This window comes from Drosophila novamexicana, unplaced genomic scaffold (assembly GCF_003285875.2).
Source record: "Drosophila novamexicana strain 15010-1031.04,08,12 unplaced genomic scaffold, DnovRS2.1 tig00000008-arrow-pilon, whole genome shotgun sequence".
In the NCBI taxonomy this organism is placed as follows: Eukaryota; Metazoa; Arthropoda; class Insecta; order Diptera; family Drosophilidae; genus Drosophila; species Drosophila novamexicana.
The window spans coordinates 4,203,585-4,221,403 of NW_020824765.1; the positions used below are offsets into that span (position 1 = coordinate 4,203,585).

The 17,819-nt window shown below is 41.9% G+C and overlaps 1 protein-coding gene across 2 annotated transcripts; it reads right to left on the reverse strand.

The window, feature by feature from the left end:
* Nucleotides 1-344: 344 nt before the first annotated feature.
* LOC115771089 (protein vestigial) lies at nucleotides 345-16,760 on the reverse strand. Of its 2 annotated transcripts, XM_030716646.1 has the most exons (8): nucleotides 15,348-16,748; nucleotides 12,623-13,669; nucleotides 8,655-9,057; nucleotides 6,854-7,195; nucleotides 1,874-1,965; nucleotides 1,471-1,667; nucleotides 639-712; nucleotides 345-472 (listed from the first exon to the last, which is right to left on the reverse strand). In XM_030716646.1, exons 2-8 carry the CDS (start codon nucleotides 12,716-12,718, stop codon nucleotides 423-425), a joined length of 1,254 nt encoding a protein of 417 aa, XP_030572506.1. In that variant the 5' UTR covers nucleotides 12,719-13,669; nucleotides 15,348-16,748; the 3' UTR covers nucleotides 345-422. The 2 variants fall into 2 exon arrangements, with proteins under 2 accessions (XP_030572506.1, XP_030572515.1); XM_030716655.1 differs by lacking the exons at nucleotides 345-472; nucleotides 639-712; nucleotides 1,471-1,667; nucleotides 1,874-1,965 and adding an exon at nucleotides 6,507-6,796 and having other exon boundaries at nucleotides 15,348-16,760.
* Between the last annotated feature and the right edge of the window lie 1,059 nt (nucleotides 16,761-17,819).

The window sequence follows — 17,819 nt, forward strand, 5'->3', positions numbered from 1 at the left end:
TACGCGAATTGTTTACAATTTAAGAGTAAAAGTATATTTAAACCTCACAGACTCACTTTAATTACAAACAAATTTCATAATTATTCAAATTTCAGCAACGTTCAACAGAGGATATTCAATCTAATCTGGTTGCAATACGCGGAGGGGGTGGTAGTGGCAGCGGGGAAAGGGGGCTCATCTCTATCTGTGTTTAACATAAGTTTGCACATTTAAATATATTTTACTTAATATTAGCGGAGCGTCCGTTTATTGTTTGTTGTTGGGTTTCCTTTGCTTGGTTGTGATTTAGTTGCATTATTTGTTGAGTGTCACTTTCTTTTTTCTTTTTTTTTTTTTTTTTTATACATCAACGAGAATTCCCCTCACACCTGCTGGCGTCGTGGGATAACACTAGAAGAGATACCTCTGGCCGTCGAGCGCTTCTAGAACCAGTACAAATCCTTTGACGATTCCTGCACTTGAGCTTCCAGACCTTTTGTAAACAAGTTTAAAAAAAACAAACCGAACAAACAAACACACATTTCATTAAAAAACACATCTCGGCACAGGTCAAGCGCTTTGAGCCGCACCATCGCCATGACAATAGCACACAAATGGACAAATGCCACAAGTCCTCAAAGCCGGAGTCGAGTACGCACCTGCCATTGTTGGGTAGCTCGAGTAGGCTGCCGCACTCTCCAAGGCATGCGCCGTCTGCTGGTCGTGGTGTAGTCTGCAATGTGACAAAGAAAAAGGTTTTTTTATTTTCATTATAGCATGTGCAAATTTTAAGTCTCAATTCAATTGACATATTCTTTTCATGCTTAAATTCAAGAATTTTTCTTTAATGTATAGTATTATAAAAAATAATATTAATACAAACTACATTTTGACCCAAATCGACAAAAAAATCAAGGGTTCACATAACGTTTTTTTCTCAAATCGGGGTCGTTTCAATAATCAAAACTCTTTTGATGATTTTTTCTGACTATCTCGGGTAAATATCGTCCGATTTTGTAATTTTATACCATTTTGGACTTGTAAGGATCAGTACCATTGATTGGCATCAAAAACAAGAAAATCAAAATTTTGACCCAAATCGACCAAAAAGCAAGGGTAATGTAACATGTATTTTGTCAAAGGGTCGAGGTCGTTCGATAATCAAAACTCTTTTGATGATTTTTTTTAATATCTCAGGTAAATATTGTCTGATTTTGGAATGTTATTTTTGAGTTTGTATGGAGCCCTACTATCAATTGGCATTCAAACTTCAAAATTAAAAATCGATGGGTTAACAAGAGTTGTTGACCAAAAAACGATTCGTTTTTAATCAATTAATTAATTGTACAGGAACAAACAACATATTTGTGGGCTGACAGTATTAAAAGGCTTCATTTAGCATAATTGAGATAATAGAGTAATAAAAATTGTTTTCAACAATTGAATACAATATTTATTTTGTCTATTTGGGGTGCTTGGGGATTTGCTTACCTTGTGCCGTGGCTGTACTGCTGGGGCAGGCGCAGCAGGCTGCCGTACTGGGCCATGTTGTGGTGGTAGGCATGCGCGTGGGCTGCATGCGCATGCGCCGCATGCGCGTAGGAACCATAGTGCGCGGCTGCCGCATGCGGCACCCAGGGATCTGCGGCGTAGCCAGTGTCTGTCGCTGTGCCGTACAAGTCGCTAACCTGGATATGGACAGAGATTGCAGAAAGAGATATTGACGGTCAGCAAAGCCCGAATTACAACTTATTTAAAATGCGTGTGTGCGAGTGCGAGTGCGAGTGCGTCTGGACCTGGGACCTGAACCTGCTCGAGGTGGACTCGTAATTGCGGCACGTATTGCAGTTAATCGTTTTCGTGGCCGTGGCATTGTTTTGCAGCCGACACTTACCTGTGGATGTGTGGGGGCGGGTATGGGATGCACGTAATTGCTGTTCCAGAACGATGGTGGGAAATTGCGACTCGACATGGGGCTGCTGCTATCTGAAAGAGTCGAAACCAAAGAATATCGTTAATCCACATGGCCAGCCAGTGTTAGCTGCAATAGTCTTGCATTTGAATTCCCCGCCCGATTGGGGAGTGCCAACAGCATTGGCAATTGCAATTCAAGTGCATAATGATAAACTGAGCATCTGCTGCCGGGGACACACAAATGGGAGCTGAGGGAACAGCCATGGCCACGTACTTAGTTGTCGTCGGCGCCATGGCTTGTTGCAAATAACTGAGCGGAATGTTTGTTGTCGTTGTCGTTGTCGTTGTGGTTGTCGCTGCCGTGTTCGGGATCATCACTTGTATTAAATGGTTGTAAATCTACGCGTTTATGAAATCGCAAAGACGAACACGCAGACATCTCCATTACGTGGCAACTGGCAGCGGCGGCACCAGCACTTGGGGCGAGTGTAATGGAGCTCTGCCGCTTGAAAATTGTTGCCGAAAATAGCAACAACTTTTGGTTGGCTGCCTCGCTGGCGTCTGTGGCATGCACATGTGCCAAGGACTGCAACTGGGGACTGGGTACTGGGTACTGGGTACTGGGGACTGGCACTGGCACTGGGACATAGGCGCATTTGCGTTGACAACATTCCAAACTCAATTCAAGAGAAAAATATACAACAACTGCAGCCCATCCGCTGCTGTGCTTCTGGGCGGGTGGGGTGTGGCATTGGGAATAGAGCCAATGCGATAGGGACGAGAAGGCGGAGGAGGCAGTTACTGAGGGTAGCTTTAGCTTCGAGGATGTGCTGTCGCGAGTCGCAAGTTGCAAGTCGCGAGTCGCGAGTTGCCCGGCACGTTGTGAGTGTGCCTTGAATGCTGATGATGTGGCTGACTGGCTTGTGACTTGGTTGGTTGGTTAGCGATGCCGCGTGCCCCATTCAGCTGCGAAGCCTGGCAAAAAGTCGTCATCATCATCGTCGCCATCTTCAGCGTCATAGTCATTCACTCACTCGCTCAACTGGCGGCCAGGAATTCCCATTAATGTGCAAACAAGCACCAAGCATCAAGCACCAGTTGCAGTTTTCAGCCAGCGCTGGCAAAGATTTGGCGACGCTTCTCTGCCCTCCCGCGTCGCCTACACGGTTTTCACTTTCATGCTGGCACTCGGAATTCAAAGCGAAAGCCGCAAAGGCTGCACTTGCTGCTGCTGCTGCTGCTGCTGCTGCAGCTACCTGGTGGCCGCTAACCTTTCACCTGATCTTGCCGGCCGGCCTAATGAAGTTGCACCTGAATTGACTGCGATGCTGATAAGCGCCGATCCCACGACCCTGGCCACACACTGACCGTGTCCACTGTCACTGCCAGTGTCCTTTTAGACCAGACCACAAGTCCATCCACATCTGCAATAGGATAGCGCGTTACCCAAATGGGAGCGAGCGGCAGGCAAGTTGAATTTAGTGCTGTTTAGGGTTCGGGCGAGTGCGCGGGTCTTGCATCTGCGCCAGCGGCGGGTGCCAAGGAATTTTAAATCGAATTCTTCGAGCATCTAATTAAATACTCGTAGCATTCGAATATCATATGAAAGTGCCACAAAACCGAAAACAGGCAACGAGGCACAACTGAAGGCTGCAGCTGAGGACGTCGTCTCGGGCCAGCCACATCTTTAGGGCGATGTCGACGATATTTTAAGAGCCAGAACAGAAGCCACAACAACTGAAAGTGCAAGCGTGCCACTCAGCCTGTGTGTGTGTGAGTGTGTGTGAGTGTGTGTGTACCATACAATGCGTTGTGAGTGTATCTCGAGTGAGCAGTTAATTGAAATGCATTTTAAAACCGTAATGAGGAATCTATGCGGCATTCGGCATTGGCACCGCCAGACGAACCGCACAACAACAACAACAACAAAAGAAATAACAAACAGCAGCAGCAGTAGCAGCAACTGCAACAACAACAACATCGACCACATCGCATTCCGGCGACATTTTATAGCACATTCCAACTAGATATATATATACACACACACACACAGAGACACACACCTCATGCATATATATATATATATATATACATATCTATTCATATATACGAAATGTATGTGCGTGTGTATATGTGTGTAACTGCACATCGAGATAAAGAGAAAAATCTATATAAATACTGAATAGTTTTTAAAGTACGTACACAAATGCAAAAATGTGTGTGTGACTGTGTTGGTGCCTGTGTGCATGTGTGTGTGTGTGTGTGTGTGTGTTAACCACTCAAATAGACAAATGGCCAAAATGAACTTTAAATACCATTAAGTAGCGTCACAATAAAGCAAAACAAAAATAAATGAAAACGTGAACAAAGTATTTATATTTATTTATTTATTTTTGTTGTTTTTTTTTTTGCTTGAATTGCGCAAGTTTCGCGACTTGAACAACAACAACTACAACAACAACGTCTGTAATTAAAGCCTCATATTAACAACAAACACAATTTTGAATAAACAAAAAAAAAAAAAACAAAATTGTAATTTAATTAAGGCATTGTATAATTTACTTTGTTTTACTTTCAAGCGAAGACGTTCACATTTAAATTGAGAATGCATTTAGAAAGTTTCTTCTGAATCAAAATACCATATTTATTTCATTAGGCAAAGAATTTATGGCATAGATCGGCAGCAACTGCCTCGTTAATATATATATATATATATAATATATTGTATAATAATTAATATACAATATAACAGCCTAATATATCTCACTGTTATCGGCCTTAAGCTTTGCATAGCTCTGTCTTTCTGTTGCAGGCAGTACTATATGTCGAAACCGGATCGAAGAACTATATCATATAGCTGACAATCTGTCAAAAATTAGGTTCTTGTATGGCAAAAAGTGTTATTTTTACCAAACTCAGCATTTATGAGCTTCACAATTGTCTACAAGCGAATTAACTCTTTGGCGTGCCAAATATATCCTTACTTTCTCTCTTCTTTACGGAAGTATTACCTACTTTCAAGTTGATATAGAAAATGTCTGCGTTCTACATCTAGATATAGAGAAACATAATGAAGCTCTGCTAAGCTCAAGGAGCTAGAGCCTAAGTCTGTATATTATTAACGAGCTTGACAGAAACTATCTGAAATATTTAAGTATTCGTATGGATGTATTCCATTCTATACTACTATTCCATGAGAATATTGTAAACTAATTATAAATTGCTTACAATCATTCTCTCTCATGATTATACAAACTATAGGGATGGCACAAACAATCTGTTTTCCAATTGGAAAACTGATTGCAGCTGATTGGATTTATACGGCCAACATAAACGTGAATTTGCAATTAACGCGTGTCGAATGAAATTTGACGAAATTGCACAATCAAAGCGGAAGTCCCGTGAGCCATAGACACGGTAGACAACAACCACCCCGAAACGCCCTTCCGACTCCCGTCTCCCCCCCTCCACCCTCCCCGCTAAATGGCAGCCACAGAAACTCAATAAAAGCCAGCTGAGCATTAAACGCGACTCTCTCACTTCCGATTAGCGGTAAAAAGAAATAAGCCACAAAATGTTCGAGTGCTCGTTGATTGGCCGAATTTGTGGCCGGAGAAGCTGAGCTCAGCTCAGCTCAGCTGAAGGACACGTACGGGACATTAGCGTACCTGGCGGCGTTACCTGCTTAGCATGCAAATGTGTGCGTCGTGATAATTGATTGATTGAGCAGCTCAGCAATTGGTCTAATTCAAAAACAATCTGTCTTTAGATTTGTTTCTTTATTTTTATGGAAACAATTTAATTTTTAATATATACCTTCCTGGTTTACTCGAAGGAAGTGTTTCCATGGGCTTGGGTGTGTCGCCAATGTCTTATATCTTTAACCTGTTGAACCTGACTGTTTGCTTGGGATTAGCTGGTTTGGTTTGAGGATCAGCTTATGGTTAGAAATAAATTTGAACTTAATTTTCATTCAATTTAACTAGCTACTAACCCGCAAGGCACACAATAGCTGGGCAGATTGTTCTGTGATCTTGGAAGATGCAAAGACAATGATTTTATACACTTTGAAAATAAAACGAATATGAAAAAGTATTTGTGCGACAGTCGCCAAAAGATGCAAGAGATGTGTGCGCACAGACATTGTGTTAGGTGGAAGGGTAGCGGGAAGGCGGGGCAGGGGGCGAGCAGAGCGACAGGCATGAACAAACAAAACGTTTATCTTCATTAAAGGAGGTAATTAATTTTGAAATCGAAAGAACAACCGAGTGGCAAGTGGCAACTTGATTTATTTGGTTTATTGTGCGACGCAATGGCATCCAACGTTGGACAACGGGGGGAAAACGGGACGGCATCGGGGCCTTCGGGAGGAATACGTACTGCAAGCGCCCAAGACTGCATTGTCTGCTTAAAGGCAGCTCTTGTTATAATCAGCATTTGCGAGAGTCATTTGAAAAGTTTCCCTAAAGCAATAGCTGAGGGAATGACTTGAATAATATCGGATCGTTAAAACAGAGTCTATTAAAATTAAGATTGCGAATATAGTTTAATATCTAAGGGAAGGGTTACGAAATCGGTTTCCCACTCTTATTTATTTATTATACAGCCCTGTATATGAGAGAACGTGCCCTTCCCCTTCCTCGTTGCCAGTTCCACTTTCATTACCAATTGCACGCGACATTTTAATAACTCGCTCTGATTCTTGCCTAATTATGAGATTTTGTGCCCTATTCTCCGGCTGCGGTTCTGGTTTGGTTCTCTCACTGGCCCTGGTTCTGGCTGTGATTCTGGGTAATTGTGAACGCCAACACGCAAACTGACAGCTGGGACAAGTACATGACATGCGCGGGTCTTTTGATCAACATGTAAATGTTGAGTGTGGGCCGAGGGGCGGGCCGAGAGGCTGTAGCGTAGTCACGCGGATGACATGGCAGATTTGCTGTGGCGAAGGATTACCTACCTTTAGCTTCCTTATTGCTGTAATTGAGAGCCCGAGAGAAATGCTCGTCCACAACGCTGGCCGTATCGCCCGAGTAGTTGGTGAATACAACGCAGGTGGCCGACAGATACTGAGCGCGCCCTTGGCTGCCGCCGCCGCCGCCGGCGACGCCGCCGCTGCTGCTGCTGGTGTCCAGTGGCAGCTCCTTGGACATGGCGCCCGTGGCTGGGCCGACGCCCGCCGAGGAGCCTCCCCCCGTTCCGTGCAGCGAATGCGGGTGCGCGTGCGGATGCCGCGGCGAGTCTGGGCCAGAGGAGCAGGATGATTCATTGTGATGATGCTGTTGGGAGCCCACCAGACGCGCTGCAACGAAGTCAAGTGCAAATGCATTACATTATGGACAAATCAGTAAACAGGACAGAGTGAAAGAATGTGGGAGAGAGGGAGACAGAGAGAGAGAGGTGTGAAGCGAACCGCATTGTTGCATGTTCTAAGTTGCATTTCCGTAATAAAATATGATATAAATTATTAAATGTTAGCTCATCGGAATGTCGGCGAACAATCTCAAAAATGTGTAAATTAATTAGCCTGCTTGCGGCTCTCTCTCTCTCTCTCTCTCTCTCTCTCGCATCTATCTCTTTCTATATATATATATCTCTCTCTCTCTCTCTCCCTCTCCATGCCGTTCTTGAGTACATTTAAACGGCAGCACATTCCAACCATTGCGAGCAATCGATCTTCGACGCTGACAGCAGAAATGTGATTATAAATGCTTATTTTTATTGGATTTATCTCTTACTAAGGTGGATATAAAAAAAAAACATACATATATAAACATATCTGTGCACACATAAAAATAAATCGTAGCATGTTTGTCTTGCGCTGTCAAGAAAACTAAATTTTCTGCTTTTAAGCTTGCAATATGCAGCCTCATTTTGCAGTACGTGAATATTTAGCCAAGTCCAGCTGATCTAGTTATCTATAATTTATATTTATTTAAATTTATTTATATTGATACATCAAGCTAAACATTATTTCCCTATCTTATTATAAGAAACAATTTTCTTGCCTGTCATATTGTACGAAAAAAAACTCTTCTTAAATATTTCGAGATTTTTTGTTGTTGATACGGATCTCTTATATTTAAAACTAACGCATATTATCAGCCTTGGCTAGTTGCTTTTTCTTAAAATTGTAGACATAACTATTCCGTTTATTCCTCGCGAGCAATTTAATATAATTTACATAGATAATTGAAAATAAGTTTAGAGTCAATCGGATGAAAAACAGCAAAGTCAAATCAAAAATCGTGCAAACACGAATTCATTTGTTGATAATTTACATTTATTTAGAATTAAACTTTTAACTTTGACCCCGTTTTCCAACCAAGCGTGGTGGATTTTGCGAAAGCGTGAATATGTACCAATTCACGAAGGAGTGGATTTTGCGAAAAACGTGAAACACGTCTCAAATTAATTGTAACAAACATGTTTAAAAACTGAGTTTGGCGACAATCGGAAAGTAAACAATAAAGTTTCATAAATATCTCGACCAATATTAACTCCGATCTAGCTTTAATTAAGTTTATGTTAAAAATATTTTGTTACACACGTTTTTCACTATTTTTTCACACTTGTAGGTGGATATTTTGGCTCGCTTGATATCTCTCTCACTCTATCTCTGTCTAGTTTTTCTCGTGCTAGTAATGTGTCTCCTACTGAATATTTAAGAAATTTACCAATTCCTTAAGACACATTTTCTGCTGCCAGTCCTCGTGGGAACCATGTTCTAGTTTCTCAAAATAGTTACTTTTCTCACTTACCTTCAGCTTCGCTGCGCGGCACGATGAGATCTTCTTCTTTGGTTTGATGTGTCCGGCTGTGGATGCCGTGGCCGGGTCCGGCGCTTAGCACGGGACTCATGCCCAGGCCGGCGCTGGCGGCGCTGCTGCCAATGGGCAGATTGGAGCCAAGTAATCCGCTGGCAGGGCCGCCGCCAACGCCGCCGCCCACTGGGCCGAGCTGCAGGCCGGAGGAGGAGGCTTGATTGGCCACCGCCGCAACGGCTGCGGCGGCTGAGTTATGGGCGGCGGCAACGGCCGCTGCGGCTGCATTGGCGCTCACCGAGGGCGGCAGGATGGGGCTGCAGGGCGAATGAGAGCTGCCCGAGGCGCTCGAGGAGGCGGCCAGCTGCACGCCCGAGGACGAGTACAGATCCTGGTTGAACTGCAAGACAAACACAGAAGATTGCATTAGTTGCGAGTGCATGCGCCAGTGTAGGCGGTTGGGGAAGATGAGTTATGGGCGCGTTGGTGCAAATTGAAAATGACACAATACGAGAATTTATGTTGATGGGAAATGCAGCGAGGCCATTAAATTTACGAGCGTTCGCATATTGTCACGCAGTTGCCACCGAAATTGGGGCAGGGGCAACTAACCCATTGGGGAGGAGGTCACAGCCCAAAGCCGTTCGTTCACAGGGCGATAATCACGCCGCAATCTCCCCGGCTTGGCGACGTGTCAAACATAATGCGGCGCTCGAGACAATTTACGAGCGCAGCGCAACACCTTCTACCCCACCCCCTACCCGCTCCCCATCCCCCTTACGACTGCTGCTCCAGCGGTGCACCTTCTCCGGGTGCGCGTCTTGCTCTTTAATGAGCCCATTAGCGCAAGCGTTCTATAAGTGGCCGATAACCCGATGTCGTTTCGGCACATTTGCGAGCAGGCGCTTCTAAATTTAAACCAGCCCCGCACCAGCCCGGGGCCCCTTGGTCCCCGCTCCCGCCCCCGCCCACGCGAAGGCGCACGCCAATTATGAGGCTGCCAGGGGTTAATAATGGGTTAACCAGCACGATCCATTTGAAAAGTGCAGCGGGCATCGACAGCTCGTGGCCCGGCCATGATTTATGTGCAGCAACAATGCGCCGCCTGGCGTGGGCGTGGGTGTGTGCGGCAAGTATCTCGTAGATACATTCCACAGCCGCAGCAGCAGCAGCAGCTGACACAGACGCTTCGGCATCTCACTTTCCGCTGCGGCTTGTTTACAAAGTCTTAATTTGTTCCCCCAAGTGCTAGACGACCTAATTAGATAAGAGCATAGTGCCAAGTCATGGCGGGCGCAGGACACGCCGTCTATGACAACATCAAATGTATCTGTATCTGTGTCTGTAGCTCTATCTGCATCTGTATCTTTGGCCGTCAATCGGTTTAAGCACATAATCAATATGTTGCCGCTGCCGCTTATCGGGCGACACGATCGCTGCCCAGCTCCAGCCAAAAGTGGCCCGGCCAAGTGCCAAGTGCAGTAGCCGACGTGCGAACAATGCGCAGATACAAAAGTATCTGCAAGGGCCGCGATTGCAGCTGCAGTCGTTGTCGCTGTTATTAGCTGCAGCGATATTTCGATTATGCTGAGCGGTCAGCTCGAAGCTCACACGGCATAAATCACCCGGCCAGGGCAGACGAACCTGCGACATCTTCCAGTCCAAACTTTGTTCTCTCCTGTTCTTCTGCAGGTTTTGCTGCGACGGGGTTATCTGATCGCAGCTCGGGCTCGCTCGCCGTTTTGATGTGCTCGGCAAGAACTAATGGCGATACACACAATAAATTAAGAGAAAGGGAACGGGCACGGGCACACAAGCCTCTATGCAGGGGCCCGCCAAAAAAGCAAAGTGTCGACGGGACGACAAAACTGTGCGCAACTTGGCCAGAGCCACAGACCATGGGCAAATAAACCGGTCACCGGTCACCGGTCACCAGGCTGGCTGCTGACTCAATCTGCGATTGGCCGGCCGGCCGAGCCGAGTCCAACACCGAACCCTAACCCTAACCCTAAGCCGGGACGTGCGTATGGCTGGCGGCTCGGTGGAGCGTCGTGCGGCGATCCTGGGTTTATCTGGGCCTCTTTATGGTCATGCAAAAGCATAGAATCAGAATCGTGTCGTATCGGTTACTTACATAAAAGGCCAATTTCGATTTGGTGCCGCGGCCTTGTATAATTGGAACTTGCGACACAAGAATTTCTTTGTGCCACAGCGACAAGCTTCAAACACCGAAATGTAGACGGAGACGGAGGCCCGGGCCCCAGCCTCGCCTCAGTCTCAGTCTCAGTCTAAGGCCCAGACCCAGCCAGGGACCCTTTTGGGCAACTGTGAAGCGCTTTTGGCATCGTGAGAACTTTTCTGTACTTGTCACAAAAAATCACAGATATCTTCGAAATCAATGTTAGCAAAAAACGCAAACAAAGCGACATTTGCTGGCGGAATTCCTTGAATCTTGAGGACTGCGTCCACATTGGAAAACGATTTGCGTTTTGCGTGAATTCTTATGATTTGTTTGGCGGATTTAATTATGCCCTGGCCCAAGGCGAACAAATTGCCACTCGAATTGTGCGTGCTTATAATTATTATGTTTGTGCACATTCAATTAACAATAATTAACTAAAACTCACAATCCAAAGGCAATTATTTCGTTTGGATAGTACCTTTAACCTTTTATCGGGATGCTAGCAATATTTTAACTTGATTAACTTCGGCTTAGGCTGAATTTGCAGCGCAAAAGAAATATTGTTGAATATTTTAGAAATGCCTAGCCCTTATTCTAGAGTACATTTATTTTTCAGATTTTTCTATTTTCGGAAGACTTACGACAACATTTTACCGAATGCCTAAAAACTCAGATTGGTGACACTTTATATTAATAAGGCCAAGATTGCAAACAGGTTTATATTCGAACCAGAATTTGTTAGCGATGTCAATCTTTGCTATGCCATAAAGCGAAGTCTCTACTGAACCGTTGCCAAAGAAAACATCCAAGGTTAAGAAACGACGATAGCATATTTAAAAAAGAATATTTTAAAAAAGGGCAGACCCATATATATTATCTAGTGAGAGGTTTAAAATATGAACTAAAATAATAATACAAGACTTTAGTGTAACCAATTGGCACAGAATATGTATATTGGCTAACCTTAGAAATCGCTAGAGGATTTTATGCGTCTTTATTTAAAGCACGCAAGGATATGACTTTCAATGAACTATTCAATTCTGACTCGTATAATATTGAGATCGACATTCTAATCCTATCATATATATATATATATATTCTTCACCCGGACAACCATCTGAGTCGATTTAGATAGATGTCCTCTTCTGTCTGTCTATTTCTATGGAAATAGGATCTTACACTGCAGATAGATCCCGACCTTTTATATTGAAAGCAAAGCATATGTCTTTAAGTAGGCGTAAGTTTATAACTAGACTATTTTCATCTATCAAGCAATTACTAGCTCTCGGGAAAAATCATATTAATATTATACTACTATATCTTATAGCTCCCTAGGACCAATCGTTCGCAAAGTGAACTTTCATAGAAAACACAGTTAGGTATGCTTTCTTGCTGTATTTCAGATATTGAGATATATTTAAAAAAAAAAATGGTGACTCAAAGTTTAGGCATGCGGAATACCTAGTTCGTGAACAAAATCTGAAGGCAAGGCGCTTTAAACTAAAGCAGCAACAAGAATATTAAACAACGTTAAAATAAGTGAATATTATCATAGGTAGAAGAAGAAGATGTTGACGAAAAATGTGGAAAAAAATGTTCCCTAAATGACACAAAATGAAAATTGATTCTAATTTAAGAACATTTTCAGGGAAAATCAATAATATTAATAGAAAACTACTTTCAGAGAATTTTGGGTTTTTCTTTTTTTTTTAGTCCTTCAAGGTAGTCACAATTATTGATTCTTAAGGCCAGGATCATGGATGTAGGCGTAATGGAAACTTACCCTCTCATATTGATAAAATGAACGACTAGGTCCTGCGCGCCCATACAGATATGGATAATAGGCACCGTACATTACTTCTGGGCAGGACACTGCCATCGTCGCAGTTGCAGTTGTAGTCCCACTCAAATCCCGATCTGTCGATTGAAATTTGTGCACTTCGATGTATTATAACGCGACTGTAACACACGCACACACACACACACACACGCGCGCGCGCGCGTACAATAATCACAGTAATCACAGTTTTCCGTGAGCTTTTCCACAAATTTGCAGTGTTCGACAGCCAATTGGCTATCCCAATTGCCGTTGGCCGTATTCAGTTTTTCAGTTTTCCGTTTTCAGTTCTCAGTTTTCTGTTTTCCGTTTTCGGAATCGCAGCAATGGCCGCGCCTGCGCCTGCGCCTAGGCCTCAGCCCCGGCCTGGGCCTGGCTCTGGGCCGACAAAAATAACGTATATATATAAAGAAATTGAAAAAAAAAAACGTGGCTAAACTCAAGTGCCGGCCAGTGTAGTAAAGTGGAGTAATTATAAAACCGGCTCAGACTGAAGTTGCAGTAGCGTGCTTGTGGTCGGGTCTGTGTTTGTGTATTTGCCGCTGACTTCGTTGGCAATGGCGAATTCCAGGAATGAAAACTCCGCTCGGCTAATTATATTTACATATTGTAAAACACCATCGCGTTTGTATCAAGAGCTTTAATTACTTTTCGTCCATATGTTTTTGTTTGGGTTTTTTTTTTCTTCTTTTCGTTGTTGTTTAAGTTGCTGTGCGTTGTTTTTCCTTAGCGTTTTTTCTTTTTTTTTGTTTTTTCTTTGCTGCTTTCTATAAATTTCCTTGCTTTTTTTTCTTTAACTTTCCTCAGCCGCTTTGCTTTGCTTCTATGCGCAGGCGATTGCAATTATCATTTCCACATTGTTGACTGCTGTTAGTTGTTGTTGTTGTTGTTGTTGTTGTTGTTGGTAGTTGCTATTGTTATCATTGTTGTTGCTTGCCTGGCAGCCATTATGGGGCCGTTCCCTTGTCCGAGTTTCCGTTGAAAAATTGCAAGCTGTGGAAAAGACAAGGCAATGAAAGGCATTAAAATTGTTGCTTGCGTCAAAATACGAGTTCCTACACATAATTAGTTATCTTAATGGTGCATCACAGCTCTCCAAGGAAAATCTTCCATCTATAACGGATCTGCATATACACCTACATAAATCCAGGGAAACATATGGGAATATATCTTCATGTTCAACGTTTATCATAGTACATTGCAATATGAATAAATATCCTTGCAGACAGTATTATAGGCTACATTTTCGACAATTTGAAATAAGAATATATTTGTAATCCGTACCAATCGGCAAATATGCAAGGATATTTATTCTTATTTCTTCTTTTGGTATTTGACATAATAAAAAATATTCTTTGGCTTCCTCAATGCTAGTTTATAGACCGTCAAATTGTCTATTGTAAAAGCAAAATTGAATTGAATAATAACAATAGCATTAATATAATAATGCGTAAATTTTAAAAAGTGTAGTGTCAGACTTGATATGAAATAAAATTGTCTACGCCTCGTTATTTATCAATTTTACTTGTGCAAAAGTAGGTTATGAAACCCAAATGAAAAATAAATAAGCACAATTAATAGTCGAATTTCTTTAGGTCGAATTCTTGAACTGATTTTCTTGCTGCGTCGTCTTAAGTCCATTATTTATTATTTAATAAATTGGTACGCAGCAGATAACCCAGAAAGCGCGACTAACAAAACAAGTTAAAAACTACCATTTTTATATACTTTAACTATAATTATTTATGCGCATTTATGGTATTTGTAAGTAAAAAGCTATAGTTCCTATAAATATATATTTATTGATTCAGAAGAGTCCAAGAGATGCTTTTATGAATTTTCCGCCGGCCCGCCGGCATTTGCAACATAATACAATACAATAGATATTTTACCCAATGTCCGTTCTTTATGAATGCAATCGACTATTAATTATTAAACCATATTAAATGGAAACGAAATTATACTTAATTATTGCCTAAAGTTTCCTAATTTAAACTGAATTGCAAGTTGCAATTTCAAAGACTGAACTATTATTTTAATAAATAAGTTTTTTCTATGTTTATATGAAAATAGAATTTATTTAGAATTGGACTCCATATAAAAATTTGGCGAAATGTTATTCTGTATGATTATAAAACATTAGGAATTAAAGCGCTTTCTACTCGATAAGAATAACTTGCTTTGTTTTTCATTTTCTTTATTCGTTTTCACTTCTTTCCCGCCCTGGATTATCTAAAATTGTATATCTTCTTATAGACGCAATTTAAACCTTTGAATCGTAGAAACTAAACTTTCGCAACCTTGGGGTTGGGTATTTCAATATCAACCAAACTGGAAATAATTCTTAAGCTAATAGGGACTTACAAAAATCCCATGTTAGTCATAGTCATCATAATAGACTGTTCTCTTAATAGTCAGTTATCCAAACTACTTTTAGAAGGGAAACTTTAAGTTACATGACTTTAAAGCAGAAAGCTATTGGCAGTTTGCGGGTTACACGGGGAAATACTATCTGGGAAATATGGAAGTAGAAAAAGTTCGAAAATTTCTAAGATTTACATATAGATGATTTGTATCCCATCCTTATTATTTGTATCTTTCTCAGCTAAAACATTGATTGAGATAAAAACGCCTTTATCATAAGCTATATATAGATTTTTTATATACTTACGCGTCAAAAAGTGAAATTTTATAATCCAATATTCTGCTGTTCCAAAATGTTCTGCTCTCTGAATTGGTGTGAGTTTTGATCTGATTTATGCACTTTATCCATAAGCATATAGACTTTAATTTGTATGGGTACTGTATAAGAAAACACTTGGCTTTGTGATTCACATATGGGTATGGGTAAATTTCCACAGACAGTGACGGATTAATGCCGTCGTAAAAACTCGCGTTTTGCGTATTGCTAGCAGTTAATTTAAATAGTAATTAAATTTATAAGCACCGGAATTTACACGTGAATTTTTAAGATTTTAACGCGGCTTTTATGAGTGCGCGGGTTGCGGGAACGTTAACGGGAACGCGGGCGAGATCTGAAAGCGAAGCGTACACAAAAACATTTGCTCGCGCACTCAATGAAAATATTTTCGCTAAATCCACAAATGCCAAATTCCATAAATTCTTGCGAGTTGGCAGCGCGGCAAAGGCGGCGGCGATGACAACAACGGCGACGGCGACGGCGTCGGTGACGGAAACCGCAACTGAGACGGTGACGGAGACGGAGACGGAGACGACCGATGCTCACATGCACATTAGTTTACGTTATGTATACAGCATCAGTTGAGCTTAAAGTGAAGGTGGAAGCGCATCGACAACGCCGACGGCGACGGCGAATATATCTTTTAATTGCACTCAAATTGAACTGCATTTGCTGCGATCGCTCACATTGACTGGGTCTGAGAGGGCGCGTAGAAGTACGCGAGCGTAAGGCGATGCGGAACCGCCGCTGCCGCTCGATTGGAAGGGAGAAAACAAACTGGCTGCCTGCTGCTGGCGTTCGTTCGATGGATGCAGTCGCGACAGCAGCAGCGGCGCAGCAGAAGCGCAAACAAAATGGCATTTCAACCAATTGCCGTCTCTCTTTGCGCTGCCGTCGAAAGAACGGGCTAGAGCGAGACAACTGCTGTGTGCTGTGCGCCAGCACTCAGCACCGCCCACTTTGGCAATGTGTGTGTGTGTTCGTTCCTGTGCCATTTACGTGCATTGGTTGTTGTTGTTGTTGCTGTTGTTGTTGTTAGTATTGGTGCACGGTGTCTGAACAAACGATGCCGCGGTGTGAAAATAAAATGGAGTGCGTCTCAATTGTGTCTTGAAGTAGACGGACTCGTACTCGTGCAGCAGCAAATATTTGCTCCTGCCCTGTTCTCCTCTCTTTTCCACTGTTCTGTTCTGTTATGGTCGGCTCTCTACTGCGTCTGTCGCTCTGTTGTCTGATTTTAAAGTTCGTTTGCCGATAGCAGAAGCCACGCACAGTTGCTGTGCAACACGTACACGCACACAGATTGAAAGGAATTTGTATTCGTCCTTTTGTTTGACCGAAAAGTATTTGCCAACTGTGTCAACAGTGTTCCAGTTGGACACAACGTGACGTATACGTACTTGCGTACTGATAATAATCTGATTGAGACTGAATAAAATTTATTGTGCTTTCCTCGTTGACAAGGTGTGCACAGCGAACACTTGTCCGATAAGTTCAATAGTATGTCAACGGTTCTCAGTGTATCTTCATCATGCTCATGGCTGTTGCATTATCCTGACGGCTTCATAATGAACTCTTAATCAGTGGCTGACAGTGACAGAATCAATTGTTTTAAGCACAAAGTACGAATTTTAATTAAATCAATCAACATAATAATTGCTTGTCATATTTACAAGCATAAATATTAAATTGAAATAAAAAGATTCTCGATGAGCTGTTTGTGCTAACTCTCTCTTCCAACACACTTACACACTTATAGAAAAACATCTTCAATTCCAATTGTATGAAAATATAAATAAAGCTTAAATATTGGCAGCAAAAATTCGAATTTAAATTTAAAAGAGTTAGAGAGGTTTTTTTGATAATAAAAAAGTAAAAATATCGAACTAAAGTTTGCTTTTTTTATGTGAAATTGATTTCGTTGGTCAAGAAAATATATTTATATTAAGAATGTTGTTAAGTTGGGAATTTAATAAAATAATATAAAACAAAAGGTATATGCAATCCATCTTTTTTTGACTTTAGGCAAACTCTCTGAAATATTGACAGTACTCCCGTAGAAAGAAGATAGATTCTTCACAGATATTATTCACTGAGAACTATTTGATCTTTAATCAGCTTTATTTAGGTAATTTACTTTAAAAACAGACCTGTTATTATTATTAAAAAACAGCTTTATTTCTTGTTATCATATAAACTAAATCTTACAATTGGAATTCTACATGTTTTTCAATAAGCGCGTAATTTCAGTTGTCTCTAAGATCCGACAGATTAAATATACGATACGATAGTTTTTTGTTTGCAATCCGATCTTCCGGCTTCAACAAACATTTTAAAGATCTTTGAGAAAATTCATTTAATGAGTGTTTCTTATTTTTTCGTAAAATCCAGCCCTCTTGGAAGTGAAATAGCTATAAAGACGAAGTTTTGGTTGCAAAAATG